General features: G+C 47.1%; 1 protein-coding gene across 13 annotated transcripts in view; it reads left to right on the plus strand.

The window, feature by feature from the left end:
• Bcas1 (brain enriched myelin associated protein 1) overlaps nucleotides 1-14958 on the plus strand; it is a 94721-nt gene that overhangs the window by 63302 nt on the left and 16461 nt on the right. For 5 of the 13 annotated variants that reach the window (XM_013145655.3, XM_063248131.1, XM_003463633.5 and 2 more), the window contains 2 exons: nucleotides 5852-5893; nucleotides 12832-13002. The exons of 2 other annotated variants lie outside the window; for them this stretch is intronic. In XM_013145655.3, coding sequence (XP_013001109.1) covers nucleotides 5852-5893; nucleotides 12832-13002 — 213 coding nt within the window. The remainder of the gene's footprint in view (nucleotides 1-5851; nucleotides 5894-12831; nucleotides 13003-14958) is intronic. 6 more of the 13 variants (XM_063248130.1, XM_023562326.2, XM_063248129.1 and 3 more) reach the window with 2 other exon arrangements.

The raw sequence follows: 14958 nt of genomic DNA on the forward strand, positions 1-14958 counted from the left end.
TCTAAATACAGTCCTATGGGCTTTTAAACTGGAAATCTTACTGTTGTTAAAAGGCCAGACTACTTTCAGATTCATCTGCCGTCCCAGTCCTCTGAGAAGACCGGAAGTGGCTCCTGACTCTCCTGTGGTCCACAGAGCTGGAGGCTCACTTTCCCATCATTCCCCGAGGCTCACTTTCCCATCATTCCCCGAGGCTCACTTTCCCATCATTCCCCGAGGTTCACTTTCCCATCATTCCCCGAGGTTCACTTTCCCATCATTCCCCGAGGCTCACTTTCCCATCATTCCCCGAGGTTCACTTTCCCATCATTCCCCGTGTCCACTTAGGTCCCAGTAGCTGCCTGGGCTCAGGTGTCCTCAGCCGGCCCTTCCTCCTGGAGGTTCTCCACCACTTGATACCCCTTGACAGTGCGAAATGATGGAATGGAATCTGGGGCTCCTGATCCTGCTAGCCGTGAGCTTTCTCAGGGACAAGGAAAAGGAAGTCCCCTGAGGCCTTCCTTTAACACCGGGCATTGAGCATGGGAACCACGCAGGGAACAAATGCAGATGACCCTGAGGTGCAGGCTTAGCTGGGAACCAGCCCCTGGGGGTGCCACTGTGACCCTGTCTGTTTGCAGGGAACCCAGAGGCCTCCCTGAAACCTCAGGAGGAACACGACTTTCAGACCAAAGCTGGTGGACACAGGAGCAGAGGCCTAGAGACCAGGCGCTTTCTGTGTCCCTTCTGGTGACTGCCCCGCAGGTGCCCGGGGAGCGTGCCTATCGGGGTTGGCAGCAGTGATATTTATTTTCCCAGCTCTCTAAGGTGCTAATACAATGGAGGGTTGCAAACCACCACAAAAGGGTCAATCAAGGAAGAAAGCACATTGTGCAGAAGGCCTCTGGACTCGGGCCTGGTCCTGTCTGTTAAGTCTTTATCAGCAACTTAGAGAATGACCTGAAAAGCTGGCAAGCTGGGGGGACTCATTAACACAGGCCAAAACACAAACAGTAAAGATCTCAAATCATAGGCACCGTGGGCTAAGGTTAGCATGACCCGGAGTTTCTGTTCTACAGAGGCCGACATGTCACTGCCCTGTTGAGAATGAGTCACTGAGGTTTTTCAGTGAAACTCACATCATCCCCTGCTGCATTCCAGTGGGGTAACCCGATATAACCTGGGGTGGTGGTAAAATTATCTACTTGATATGGGGATGACTGCAGGACGGCCAAGCCTGATACAAAGGAGCTATTTATTATAACCCCAACCTGTTAGATGTCTGAGCCACCAGGTTTGTAGTCTCTAAAATCGAAGCATAAGTTCTAGGACAAAGGAGGTTAAGAGTAGGGATTATTTATTGCGGGATAGAAAGCTCCTGTGTGAGAGGAACATGAGGGGATGCCCAGCAAGTGGGTTACCCAAGGACCCCACTTCTCAGGGGAAGTTTTATAGAGCACAACTACAACCAGTAAGAGTGTATGTAGAGCCACGTGGGTAATGCTGACCCTTGGGGAGGTAAGTCCCGGAGCAAATGTACACGGAAAGAACAAAGAATTTTCCAGGTAGATGGTGGGTGCAGGGGTCTTGGATGCCCTCTGAGGGTACCGAGGTCTGTCTAGACTTTATTAACCAGATGGCACCACTTGTCACACCCCTTGGTGAGTATGGAGACCTGGTTCTTTTGCTGTTATCTTGAGATCTGTGTTTCAGCTGATGATCTCTAGGCTCGGTTGCAGTGTTTTCACTTTTTGTCTTGACTCTCTCTCAAGGGCCCAGCCCTCCCTGACTGCCTATACTATTCCTACCTAACTTAGCTGTCTATAACGTATTCACAAGAGTCTGGGGAGCAAACACACCTGTGACCTGTGATCTGTGACCTGTGACCTGTGACCTGTGACCTGTGACCTAAGCAGGTTCATCAACATTTCAAAAGCAGTGTAATCTGCAAAAGTCAGGGATATAGCTCAGCCGCACAGCACCTGTCTGGCAAGCTCAAGGTCATGAGTTAGATTCCCGGACCAAAAATAAAGAAAACACCAAGTCTGTGGCTGCCTTCCCAGCAGATGAACCAGTGGAGACAGAGAGCAGGGTCTCGAGGAGCCTAATAAACCTAGAGGATGTCACCTCTCCCATGGCCATTGCTGCCATTGACTGAGCCCAGAGCAAGCCCTGTGCCAACCGTGCAGTAAACTGGTGAAATAAGCATCAGCACTTTCATGGATGGCAGACACCAATGAATCCACGGTCCACTCATCCTGTCTGCAGAGCTCTCAGACTGCATCCCGAGATGGGGATCACGGATCCATCTGGGCTGCCACCTGGCCACACCAAGGATCACCCCCAGCCACCTTGCTGTCACCAGAGCCACCAAGAAGATGCAAGCCAACCACCCCACCTGTCTGTCACCACCACTGGGTTTCACAAGCCGCTCTTAGTTACCTGCCGCTCACGAGGTGCGGGGAGAGAGCACCACCGTGCTTTTCACCAGCTCAGGCCGGAGACCCCACCACAGCCGCATGGCCCCAGAGGAAACTGTCTCCCAGCCCTGGGCCTCGGCATCCTTGAATCCCCTGCTCCCCCCAGCACATGGCCAATTCCAGCCCTGCTGAGTGGCACAGAGTTGCTACACCAGCTGCCAGCACCCGACTCAGAGCCCCTGGAGGTGGCCGATTCCTTGGACTTCCTCTTCCACTGCTGAATTTGCTTTCTGAGCTTCATTTCTCGAAACCTCTTTTTCTGCTCAACTCCAGACACAGTGCCTTCTAGAAGAAGAGTGTTAACAACTGGCCCCTAATTATGGGCATCATCCCGGCTGTTCCCTTAGGCTCTGTGACTCCCGTGGAAGCGAAAATCTCCCTGTGGGTACAGAGAGGACCAGTGTGGGCCGGAACCTCCCTACCAGACTTCAATGAATCCCAGCTCCACCCCAAGCCATGATCTTTTCTCCACATGTTCTGCTAAAATCTGTTCCTTAAAAATAACCCTGTGGCTAGTAAACCGCCCCTCGCTCAGCCTTCGGCTACGTGAACTGGGTTTCAGGAAGGGGAAGCTAGGTTGCCTAGGAAAACCCCGAACCTTGGGTCACGGTATTCCAGACTCGCATTCCAGATAGATTTCCTCCCACGTGTATGAAGGCTGGCAGGGCCCAGAACCCAGCTGATCATTACACTGGCTCTTAGCAGCTGCTCCCCAGAAGGCTGCCAATGTAGGCCAGGTTTCAAAGGTACACAAAGTTCAGTGTGATTTGGGGCAGTCCTTGGACGCAGTTCTAAAAAAAAACATTTCTCTGGTTACACAGTACCAAGGCATCCTCTTGTGGCCGCTCTGATTTGCCCTATGACGTTCAGAGCAAAGTTTCTCCTGGTTCTTCTTAGGCCCTTATCACCACCGCTCTCTCCCAGGTCAACAAAGACAGGTACTGTTAGAGCTCAGTGGCGGTTTCCCCTGTACTTGCCGCATACATGCTGCTATGCCTTTTATTTGTCGTTGCATACTAGGACGTACCCAGCGAGATCTTGGTTTACATTTGCTGGAATAACAAGAGGTTTTGTTTTGAAATATATTAAGAATATGGTCAGCTGGGCTGGGGATTTAGCTCAGTGGTACAGCCCCTGTCTGGTAAGCATGAGGTTGTGAGTTCAATCCCTGGTACCAAAAGAAAAGGAAAAAGAAAAAAAAAATATGGTCAATTTAAAGAAAAATGTCAAGTAAATTCAGGTGGTGCCTGGATTCACCAAGAACTGGAGATGCAGGGACCAGGGATATGGCTCAGGGGCACAGTTGCTGAGTGGCAAGTTGTAAGTTTGATTCCCATACTAAAAATAAAAAATTAATGATACAATGAAAATTACTGATGTTTGAGAGATCCTCAACTGGACTAATTCTCACAATGAGAGATTCTTGCTGGACGTGGTGGTACGCCCCCATAATCCCAGCATTAGGGAAGCTGAGGCAGGAGAATTTCCAGGAGTTCAAGGCAATTTTATGCCATTTTTCTGAACAGCAAAAAGGCCTGCTGAAAGTGTGGTGAAGTCCCCGATGCCCATCAGCTCCTTCTGCTCCTTTGTGTTCCCTGCACCAGGGTTTCAGCTCCAGAACACAGCCAGCAACCCCAAGCCAAGAGCTTTCTAGGAAGGAAATCAGAGCCACAAACTCAGCTCACTGCTACCACCCAGCACAGGAAGGAGAGCGTTTGAAACCCCAGATGATCTCTTTTTTAAAGAGTAGGAGGGTTTTTTCAGCCTACCAGAGGCAGTATGTTGGCTCCTAAAACTTTTGTAAGTCAGCCTTGAAGAGGTCTGGGTTTTAAATATCATTTGAAGCCCGGTGGCCCATGCTTGCACTCTTAGGCGGAGGTAGGACAATCACAAATTCAAGCCCAACCTGGCCCAACTTCGCAGCTCTTTCTGAAAAACAACAACAACAAAAAAGCAGTAGAATACCAGCTGGGAAAGGCCCAGGTTCACTCCCCAGGACCGCACAATGAAGTATTATTTATTTTGCTGTGCATGGGGTTAAATAGCACCTGACTTTCCCAGAGAGAAAAGACATAATCCCAGCAAAGCAGGGCTATCTGAAAATTCCTGGATGCATGACCATTTTGGAGACAATCAGAAGCTACCAGAAATGCTACAGTCCTTTCCAGGCATACTTTTGTCCCCAGGAAAACATCAGGATGACAAGACGGTAAACAGAGTGAGCAGTCCAATCTGAAGATCTCACGCAGAAAAAGCAGCAGGTGTAGTCCTGGAAACAGAAGCTCACGCAGTCACTGGAGTACGTATTTTGATCAAGTTGGCAGCTGTTTAACCTGCATCCGGGACTTTACTCCTGTGTCCCTCTCTCGCCTACAGCGTACACGAAGCTCAGAGTACTTGCTACTTGAGGGAACTTTCAAGGAGATCCTGAATGCAAAGCACCTGTGCAAAATGTATGCCTCTGAATATCCCCCACCCACTGGGTGTCTTCAACAAGAGAGAAGCAGGATTGGTGTCAAAACACACACAGGGAAGAGATCTTCGCCCGGAATCCGGGAAGAGAGGTACAGAACATCCCTGAACATGCTGAATTCATTTGCAAAGTATTTTGTTAATGGGAGAAGAATTAAGATCTATTAAACAAGTCTCAAGTTGTCTGTAACTACCAACGCCTCCCCTAAAAGAGCTCAGGAAACAAAACGCTCAAAGATGACCTTGCAAGTTGGAACTCATTCATGAGGTGACTATGACACTGACGTTTGCAGAAGGGGTCACTCGCCTCGGATTTGTATGTTCCGGAATGATTCCAGGGAGTAAAATGGTGGTTGGAAGTGGCTGTGCTGGAGCCCAGCCCTCTGGCCCTTCCTAGAGTGTTTCAGCCAGTTGGCAGCTGAGCACAGTGAAAATGGCCTGGTGAAAAAAGCAGACTCGGGGTGTGGGGGTGACGCTGCTTAGGACGGGACAGTGCCTACCTGTCCCTTAAGGGCCATGGGGCAGTTCTTCTGGATCCACTGCCAGAACCGTCCTGGGCTACTCGCCCGCCTCTTCCCTTTATTCCTCAGCCCCTGCAAAATGTGAAAGCGGGGGTGAAGCTTAACCACAGCCAACACTTCCTGGGCTTTCTTTTGGTAGCAACTGCACGCTCCATTTGTACCCTGGCTCCACCTGTGTTTATTTTCCCTTTGTTGCTTTGAAAATACATGACCGATGTTATCGCACATATTTACAGCTGTAGCCACCTCTTTGGAACAAGGTCTACCTAAGCAGGTCAGTGGTCCAGAACTGCCCTCCGGGCTGCTGGCCAGATAACCCTTTGGTTTCATGCATCAATTTCTTATTGATTTTTTTCGGGTTACATCTTGACTCTCGATTTTGTTTTTATCTTCCTTCAGTCAGTCAAAGAGGAATCAGTCCCCACAGGTGCCCAGGAGAATGTAAGTGACCATTCACGACAGAATCATCCCATTCTCATCTCTGGCATGTTGGATCACTGGGCATTTCAACTCTGAGATCCTGTGTTCTTGCATGTTGTGGGTGTCGTTGATCTGCAGTGAGACTCTTTCGCCCTTTCCTAGAATAGAGATCCACTGAGAAATGACGCTGAGTGAAATCGTGTAAATCCCAGGGAGTGATCTGCAAACTGCATGCAAAATCAGAGCATGCTTTCTGATCATTTGTTATTCTGTAGGGGCTGAAAGAGTCTACACACAGAGGAACGACTTTGCCTTTCCTCAAAAGAAATCCATGCTGTTTGGTTGGGCCATGATTGCTCCTACGCCTTTATTTCCATGGTGACCCAGCTTCCTACTAACTTTGGGGGGTGCTCGGGGTGGGTGGCTGCATCAGAGCAACCCACAGCAACAGGAGCTGATGCTTTTGGGCTGGCAAGTTAATTCCGCGGGTGGCTTCACCTCTCTGGTCTCCATTAAAGACAAGACTCTCAGGGTCTTTTGAGTTCTAGAAAGCTGATCAAAATATTCAAGGCCCTGTATTCATGATGCTACAATAGCGTGTCTTTTTGAAAAACATTTTCCAAGGAGATTATTAATAAATGGAAAGCAGTTTTGGGGACAGAAAGAACAGCCATGTTTAGAAAATGGTTTAGATGGAAGATAAGCGAATTCACAGCCTCCCAAGGCAGAAATGGAACATGATCATTTTGCCAAAGCAAAATTCGTCGGGAACTTTCTGGTGTCTCTTGTTGACTCGCCACGGGCAGGGTGTGTGTTTTCATTTTTATTCAGTTACTGGAACAGAGCAGATGTTGAAAATCCAAACATGTTCCAGAAATGTTACCCATGATATGGAAGGAGAATAAGACTGGTTTTGTTATGATTCTCTGCAATCTTTAAAATCTGTTTGCTTCTGTTGTTTACCATTCCCCCTTCCTTTCCTTCTTGAACCTCATGTAGTAGCTTAGCAAAGTGCCTCTAGAGCAGGGTGGCAAACCTCTGGCACACGAAATACTTGTTTTTCTTTTAAGCAGCGATGTTAGTGTGTGAGGTTTTTATTTTCCTAAAGTATCTTGAGTTAGTTGTGGTGCTGGCACGTCGCGGTAAATAAGTGGATTTGGGTTTCAGTTTGGGCACTTGGTTTCGAAAGGGTTCGCCATCACCGCTCCAGTCAAGCCTCAAGACCTCCCGGGACCCGCGTGGGGCCGTCCCCTGAGTCTCTGCCATCGCTTCACAGCTGCAGGGGAAATCCTGAGCATCAGAGAGCTTCGAGGTTCTCAGTTTCTGAAGGGAAACTTCTCTCCAGCAGTGGGGTGGTGTCTGGTGTAGTTGCTTGTCTGAGAGATCCTGTATTTTCTACAGCTCAGATGCTAAAATGATCTGAAAATAGACAAACAGATCTGAACTAGACAAACAGAAGGTGTTTCCTTTTCTAGTGTGAAGCCCGAGACAGAAATACAAACATGATTGAAGCGATAAATTGTGAATAGCAGAAGATGACACCAAAGTTGATAGGGGTAGGAAAGAAGAAGACAAAATATGGCTTAGGAAATAAAGAAGCGTCCTGAACATTCTCTTAAATGGCTTAGCTCCACAAATCACTTTCTATTTTTAAGTATCCACATCTCATCTTTGAATCCCCTCTCCTTCGCCCCTTGGACAGAATGAGGTAGAATAGTCGTCAAATCGACCTCATCACTCCCGAGTTGTGGTACCTCTTCTGCCTCATTTACTCATCTATTAAATGGGGATAATCATGGTACCTACCTTGGTGGTTCTTGGGAAAACTGAATGATGTAATGCATGTATTTCATTGGGGGCCTTCAGTGCCAGCATCCTAGAAAGAACTGAGGAAGCCGTAAGTCAGCAAACTAGAGATCACAGACCAAACCCAGCCCACTTCCTGTGTTTGCATGGCTTACAGAGTTAAGAATGCTTTTTATATTTTTTAATGGATGGGAAGAATAACATTTCATGATGTGAAAATTACATGAAGTTCCAATTCCCGTGTCTACAAAAAAACAGTTTTATTAGTGCACAGCCACACCCACTCCACTGCGTATGGACTATCGCTGCGTTGTGGTCAGGACGGCCAGCGAGGGTGGCCGCCCCTCACAGCCATCGCCAGCCAGGGGGAGGTGGCATCATGAGGCCGTGCTTCCTGGTCCTCAAAACCAGACTGAGAAGTAAAATGTTGTGTCCCAGCCTGTTCGCTGTCCTTGTAGAAGGCAGGAAAGTGTAGAGCAGAGGCAGTTAATTCCCTCCCCTCTGCGTGACCAGAGAGGCCCTTGGTCAGCACCGCACGCTGTGGCACCCTGACCCTTCAGGGCGGGACAGCTGTCTGTGGTTACTGCGCAGATCAACCTCTTAACGATTGCGGGCCAGAGTACGGTGAAGGTTTGTTTTCTTAACTTCTCTGCCTACAAGTTTTCAAAGTCATTCTGCGAATCACAGTGAGCCCCACGTGTAATTTACAACAAGGAAGTTAGGGTGCTTCCAACATTTCCCAGAGTTCTCACGGGGAAAAAGGTTTTACAGCCCACTGAAGTTTAGTGCTTTTCCAAGAATGTGCTCCTGATCCTGCCAGATACAAAATCTCTCTCTCTCTCTCTCTCTCTCTCTCTCTCTCTCTCTCTCTCTCTCTCTCTCTTCCTCCTCCTCCTCCTCCTCCTCTTCTTCCTCCTCCTCCTCCTCTTCCTCCTCCTTTTCCTATCTTATTTCTTCTCCTATCAGGAGAAAGGTCTCCATGTGGCCTCAGTTTTCTGTAAAAAAAAAATATAGATAGATATAGATATATCTTGATTATACCAATTATTGACTCTTTCATTTGTAATCTGAAAATGTTTCAACCATTAGCTAATTGAGTTCGTGTTCTGGCTGATGGAAACATTTTCCTTTCCGATTACCTGTGAGATCAGGGAAGCAAGGGCTTAGAAAGTGACCTTTCAGTTACAAGGGAAAGAAAACCCAGCTCAACCTGGATGAAAAAGCTAAAGGAATTTATTGGCTCTCATCCTCAGAAAATAGAATTGGTTTCTAATAAAGAAGGATTCCTACCTTCCCCTTGGCTCAGCCTTCCTGGCCTGGCCATGTTTTTGGCTTTCCAGCATTACCCAGTCCAGAACAAAGGAATAATTTGTCCACTGCAACTCTACCTGTCTGGGAATCTGTCCTCCTGTGCTGGCTGAAATCTGTTCATCTGCTCCTTTAGTGGCTTGGGCTCAGTTATGTCACAGTAACAACCAGGCTCCAAATTTCAGTGCCTTGAGACATCAAATTCTCTCTCTCTCTCTCTCTCTCTCTCTCTCTCTCTCTCTCTCTATCTCTCTCTGTCTCTGTCTCTCTCTCTCTCTGATTCTCTCTCTCTCTCTCTCTCTCTCTCTCTCTCCCTCCCCCGCCTTCTCTCTCTCCATGAGTCAGCTTCTCTAAGCTGATGGGTGAGAATCATTGCTGGATGGCAGAGAAAATATTTAAGGCTATGTAAAATCAAATAGTCTCATTATAAAAACCTTGAATAGAGATTCTGTGATGTGGGGAAAGTTTCAATGGATGATATTTATTTTGCTCTAAATTAGTTTTCAAAATTCACAGACCAAGTAAATTGCACAAAACACATCCAAGAACTAGTACAGGATAAAACTTGACGCAGTGTACTGAGATGTACGTGATTCGTGTTACACACCCACACCCTTTACGCAGTGTGCACCGTCTCCCCTCCCCAGGTTCATCCAGGGAGATTTCCTTCTAGACTACAGCACCAAATAACAATGCAGTGCAAATCTGACTTTAATTATATCTATCAAACCCAAAACTAAATTGTGCAGATGCAGTCAGATATTCTAAATAGGGAACAACTTTTTCCAAGGCTGTAGCCTGGAAGGAAATCCAAGTAAAAATTGAAATCTTATGTCTACGCATGCAAATTAGAGCCATATTTAGTCCAAATTGTTCTGGGTTTCCACGCCGGATGTCAGTGGATTTTCCTTGGCTACTGAAAGCCAAGTTCTTGGCCAAACTTCAAAGCTGATGGAAGTCAAGAGAAGCCCAATTTATTTTGCTCACTGAAATAGTTGTGTTGTAGAGAATGGACTTGTGGCCTAGAATTTATGAGTGGACACTGCTCAGGTTTCAGAAAGTCCTAGCAAGGGAATCATTGTCATTCAAGTAAGGTTACTGTCATACAATCTGATCATTTTATTATAGGTGTAATTTTTCGCTCCAGCTTATTTAGAGTCAGAGCAGTTCTGAAGCCAGAATCTGAAAGTCAGTATCTGTTCCACTTAACAGCCTTCTCCTGTTCTTTCTCCCTTCTTCTCCTGATGATGGGCTAGGTTGATAACTGTCACCTCCCAAGTATTTGATCACGACCGATCTAAACCAGTAATCACATTTTCCTCACCAATAGTTGGCGCAGGACTAAAGATGGGACCTGGCTATGACCAGTGAAATTTCTGAAGTAGGGAATCAAAATCCAGAAGATACATTTGAAGTGAATCTTGTACTGCGGTCTCCCATCTGTTTCAGGACACTGAGTTGAGGCCTGGAATTCTGACAGCTATTTTATGACCATGAGGTAATAGCCAAAGGAGGATGCTACAGATGGCAGAGCCAAAACTCTTAGAGACATTTTCAAGCCACTGGGGGAAAAACAACCCCAAAACATCCTGCTTTCAACATCTTGTTCCCTGTCCTCCCTGGAAGATCCACAATTGATATTCAGTTGTGGGCAGAGGGCTCGCTGCAAAATGGGTAGACTGTTGTCTCCCCTGAGCTGTCTGCGACACTGTTTTCCGAGGTTATATGTAAACGACCTTGTGCAGGCCTAGCCATCGTAAGAGGTAGTTAACAACAGAAGCCCCTAACTACTGGGCTTATGTGTGACAGGTGATTCCAGATCACTTGTGCTCATGCAGTAAATAAATCTAAGATTAACACAAACAACAGCCCCTGGTACTAATTGCGCTGGGCTCTGTGCTAAGAACCAGATGTGTATTACCTAATCTGATCCCCAGGACAGCTTTCTGATGTGTGTCCAAAAGCATGGGCACGCCTCGCACTGATTTTAATTTAAGTTCCCCAGGGGATGAAGACAAGATTTGGACCCAAGCAGTGGCTCCGGAGCACGTGTGTGATAACAGCCTGCATCCCAGGCTCAGCCCAGGGGCTCTTGTGGCCTCTGCTCATTTCCCAGAAATGCAATCGAATTAAACCAGGCCTAGACCTGGAAATCCACAGTGACCACCGATCCTGTCTCTTACTTGGCTGAAGTCTGGTGCGGGCTTCCCAGAGCTGGCCTGGGATCGACCACAGCCCAGCTGGCCAGGCTTCCTTAGCCAGTCCCGTGTCTTTGTTCCGATTCTTCAGATGGGACGACTCGACACAGTTCACAACAGCTCTTACCCTATTTGTCTTTCTCTGAACTCTGGTCAGTCTGTGCTGATGTCCCCTGCTCTCCCCCCTAAGGACTTTTGAGTTTATAGCCACCTGCTTTAGATCTTCGGTTACAAAGGGAAGGTACTAGACATCAGGTCCACCCCATAAGAACGGGAGGCCAGGCTTCTGCTGTGATTCACCAGCCCAACTGTGGGATGCTCTGCTGGGGTCTGTTGCCGGGTACCTGTCTGTGCTGGTTAACAACACGGAGATTAAGGTTCTTCTCTCTCTGGGAAACCGGGGTCATTTGGAAACCACTGCTATACTCTGTATGAAGAAAAACAGAAGGCTGTGCTCACAGCACTCGGTAGTTTCGGGAATCACTAGATCAGTCCCCTCCCCACCCTGGCCCTGAGAACAGGGCTCCCGGAAAGCCAGAGTCTGGCGCTGTGGTGCAGAGACACAGGCAAAAACACCTTTGCCTCTGCCGTTCCCTCGCTGGAGGCTGGAAATGGAAAATGCTTGGCCAGAGAGTAAATACTCGAGGCTTTTGTAGGCCATTTTTATTTTGTTTCCACTCTGTACTTCTCATCTTTAAAAATACAATTTATGACCCTTTGGAAATGTAAAAACCATTTTTAGCTCAGGAGCCAAATGAAACAGGGCACGGGGCTGGATTTGGGAGCAGTCTGCCAACCCCGCCTGAGGAAGCAAAGGAAACTGTGAAACCCTCCAGAGTCCAGTAAGAGCCACAGGCACAGATACGAATGCAGCGGCTAGACCGGCGGTGACCGGGCCCACATAAATGGCGTGGGGCGATGCCAGGGCCCAATCTCTGGAGGTAGCGGGGTACAGGGAGCCTGCGTCCCCACCTCGGTGCTGGCCAGCCTTTGGCCTCCCAGGGGGCTCGGGACGCACTGAGCTCAATGTGTACCTTGAGGGGCCACTACTCTGGGCACGTTTATTCTTCTGAGAGTGCAGACGCCGCTAGGTAACAGTGGCACAGGGCTGGTGCACCGGGCAAGGAGTAAATGAGGAAGGCGAGCACAGCCAGGTGGGTGTGGCACACTCCTCGCTGCAGAGAGGACGGTCCACCATTACCAGGGGCCTAGCATGAGGCACGGCAAGGGCCGCGGTCACTGTCTCTAAGGCTGACCTCAGGACAATAGTGACTTCTGATTCCTGTGCGTGCCGAGTGGACAGCGCCTGAGTGCCAGCTGTCCAGAGGGGACTTCCCTCTGCATCCTTCATGGAGAAGGAATCTGCCCCTCCATGTCAGTCTGTCTGTCCGTTGTTCAGTAGCTGGCCACCTGGCTCTTGGTCCAGTAGGGCGTTGCTACTCAAAGACGAGGCTGTGTAGAAACCAGAATGAGAGTCAGTCCTGGGGGACAGGGTACAGGGGACAGCCGGGATTCCCTCTGTAAAACACGTCCTGGGGGAATGGACTTGGGGCTTCCAGGGTTTTCCTGGTTTTGTTTTCTGTTTTCCTTTTTTGTTTGTTTCTTGTTTTGTTTTTCATTTTCTTAATACCTGGCAAAATGATCCAGGTGGTGTGCGAATCACCAGTAGAGACTGTAAAGTCTGAGGAAGTAGAGTCACCCTTGCAAACAGCGGAGCTCAGTGAGGAGAGAGGCACCCCGCCTGCACCCGCAGACACCAAAGGCAGGAGAGAAGGCCGGCCGCGGAGGACCTCCCTGATGGCGCTTCTCAGACAAGTGGTAAGCCGCTTTTTGTGGGCAGGGGGCACAGCTGGCTCGGTTTCTGAGGACAAAAGACGATGCCAAGGCGGGTGTGAGATGCGGTTTCAGGTGACAAGCACAGGACAGGGCTGGAATATGATGAACTGTGCACCGAGAGATGCGTCCTGTCCTCAGGATTCGGGCACAGAGAGAGTCTCAGCTGATTACCCATATTCTCAACCCCTCTGTAACGCTGGATCAATCCCTTGTCACTAAAAAGAGTCAGCCTTGGGTCCTAGCTGAGAGCAGCCGCCTAGGGAGCAGTGAATATATTGCTTACTTTTAATTATTTTTAAAATCTCCTTTGGTTGGTGGCAGAAGGTGCTGCTCTTCCCAATACGAGCATGAAAAGACCTTGTTTTTTTTTTTATTTTTTTTTTTTATTTTTTTATTTTTTTTTTTTAATTTTATTTAAGGAGAAAAGAAAAAAAAGCAGAGAAAGGGTACAAGTTATACAGATTTGCAGAAAAAAAATGAACAGTAGGAAATCACTAGTTAATGGATTACATATTGTCATCTTAGAAATAATTGTTTAAGTCACAAAATTAAAGCTTGTAAAGTGAACATTCCATCAATGATACTGCAAACAGTTCTGTTCAATGATCCAATAAGACTCGGTGATATCATTTTCTATCTTATACACTTAAATATACATGCAGTTATATAGTATAGAGCACTTTCTTTTCCTCTCTTTTGTACAATGACTATTACACATTTTGGGTTTCATTGCTCCCATGGTTCTTATTACTTTTTTGGAAGAGAGTAAAACCAAATGTGATATAACAGAACAGAATCGGTCAAGTCAAAAGGGTGGACATAATAGATAATGTGAAAACATAATACAAGGTGATCAACAATGGTTACCATAATGCCTCCCGCTATCTCTAATAGAATTGCCTATATCATTAGTTACAATACAATTGAACAAAACAGTAAAGAATAAAACCGACAAAACCAAAACATTGGAGACATTGTAGGAAAAGACCTTGTTTTTGAAAATTCTTGTACTTACATAGAGAACATAAGCCATGTTGTGCCCCCAAATTATGGTAACAGACACTCCAAAGGTGACATGTGAGGAATGCATAGTTACACAAAGGTGACATGGGCCACTCAGACAAGCACATGACAGCACAGCGTTCTCCTCATAACCATGTCCTTGGCTTTAGTTAGAGAATTTTCCGTGCTTTTGATTTGCATAGAATGGAAAGAGTGGGGGGGGGCGTCTATAAGAAGTGATGTACATTAAGATTTTCATACACTGAGGTAATACAGTGCAACACAACCTGGATGGCAAAAAAATAAAAACTCAGGTAAAAGATTATTGATCTAATTCTCTTTTAATGAAAAAACAAGAATTTCATTATAGCGTGCCTTTATTTCTAGGAGTACTGGGGAGTTTAATCCTTGAAGAAAACAGTTCTCTAATTTCGTAAGATCAGCCTGTTAAAGGAGCTCTTTCTGTTCCACAAAACAAAACAAAACCCTTGCCAGTAGGAGCAGAGACACATTAAAAGGAATTCTGTTAGCAACTGTTGGCAGGAATTATTTTCTTCCTGTTGGATTCTCATGGAGTGAATGGCATTTAAAGAGTTGGGGGAACTCTGAATGAGCCCTCATCTGCACTGCTGGCTTTTTGCTGTACAATTAGGTGCCTTTTAAATCAATTTTTCCATTATGCCAGGAAAAAAAAAAAAAGAACATTGATCCTGCTCCTGGCCCTCAGCTCCGTGACAAACGGAATCCTCCAGCAGCTCATCACAATCCCGAGGGCAATCAGCTTTTCTCTTCCCTTATCGTTGAGAAATATGAGGGCAGGAGCAAATAGAGTGATTCTTCCAAACGACCCCCATGTAGCCCACTTAACTTAAAAGAGGGTAAAATGGAAGAAACTCCAAATAAAATGTGCAAAAACTCTAAGCCGCTCACGACATC

Source organism: Cavia porcellus, unplaced genomic scaffold (genome assembly GCF_034190915.1).
Source record: "Cavia porcellus strain 051 isolate PalLab524CR breed Dunkin Hartley unplaced genomic scaffold, mCavPor4.1 scaffold_5, whole genome shotgun sequence".
NCBI lineage: Eukaryota > Metazoa > Chordata > Mammalia > Rodentia > Caviidae > Cavia > Cavia porcellus.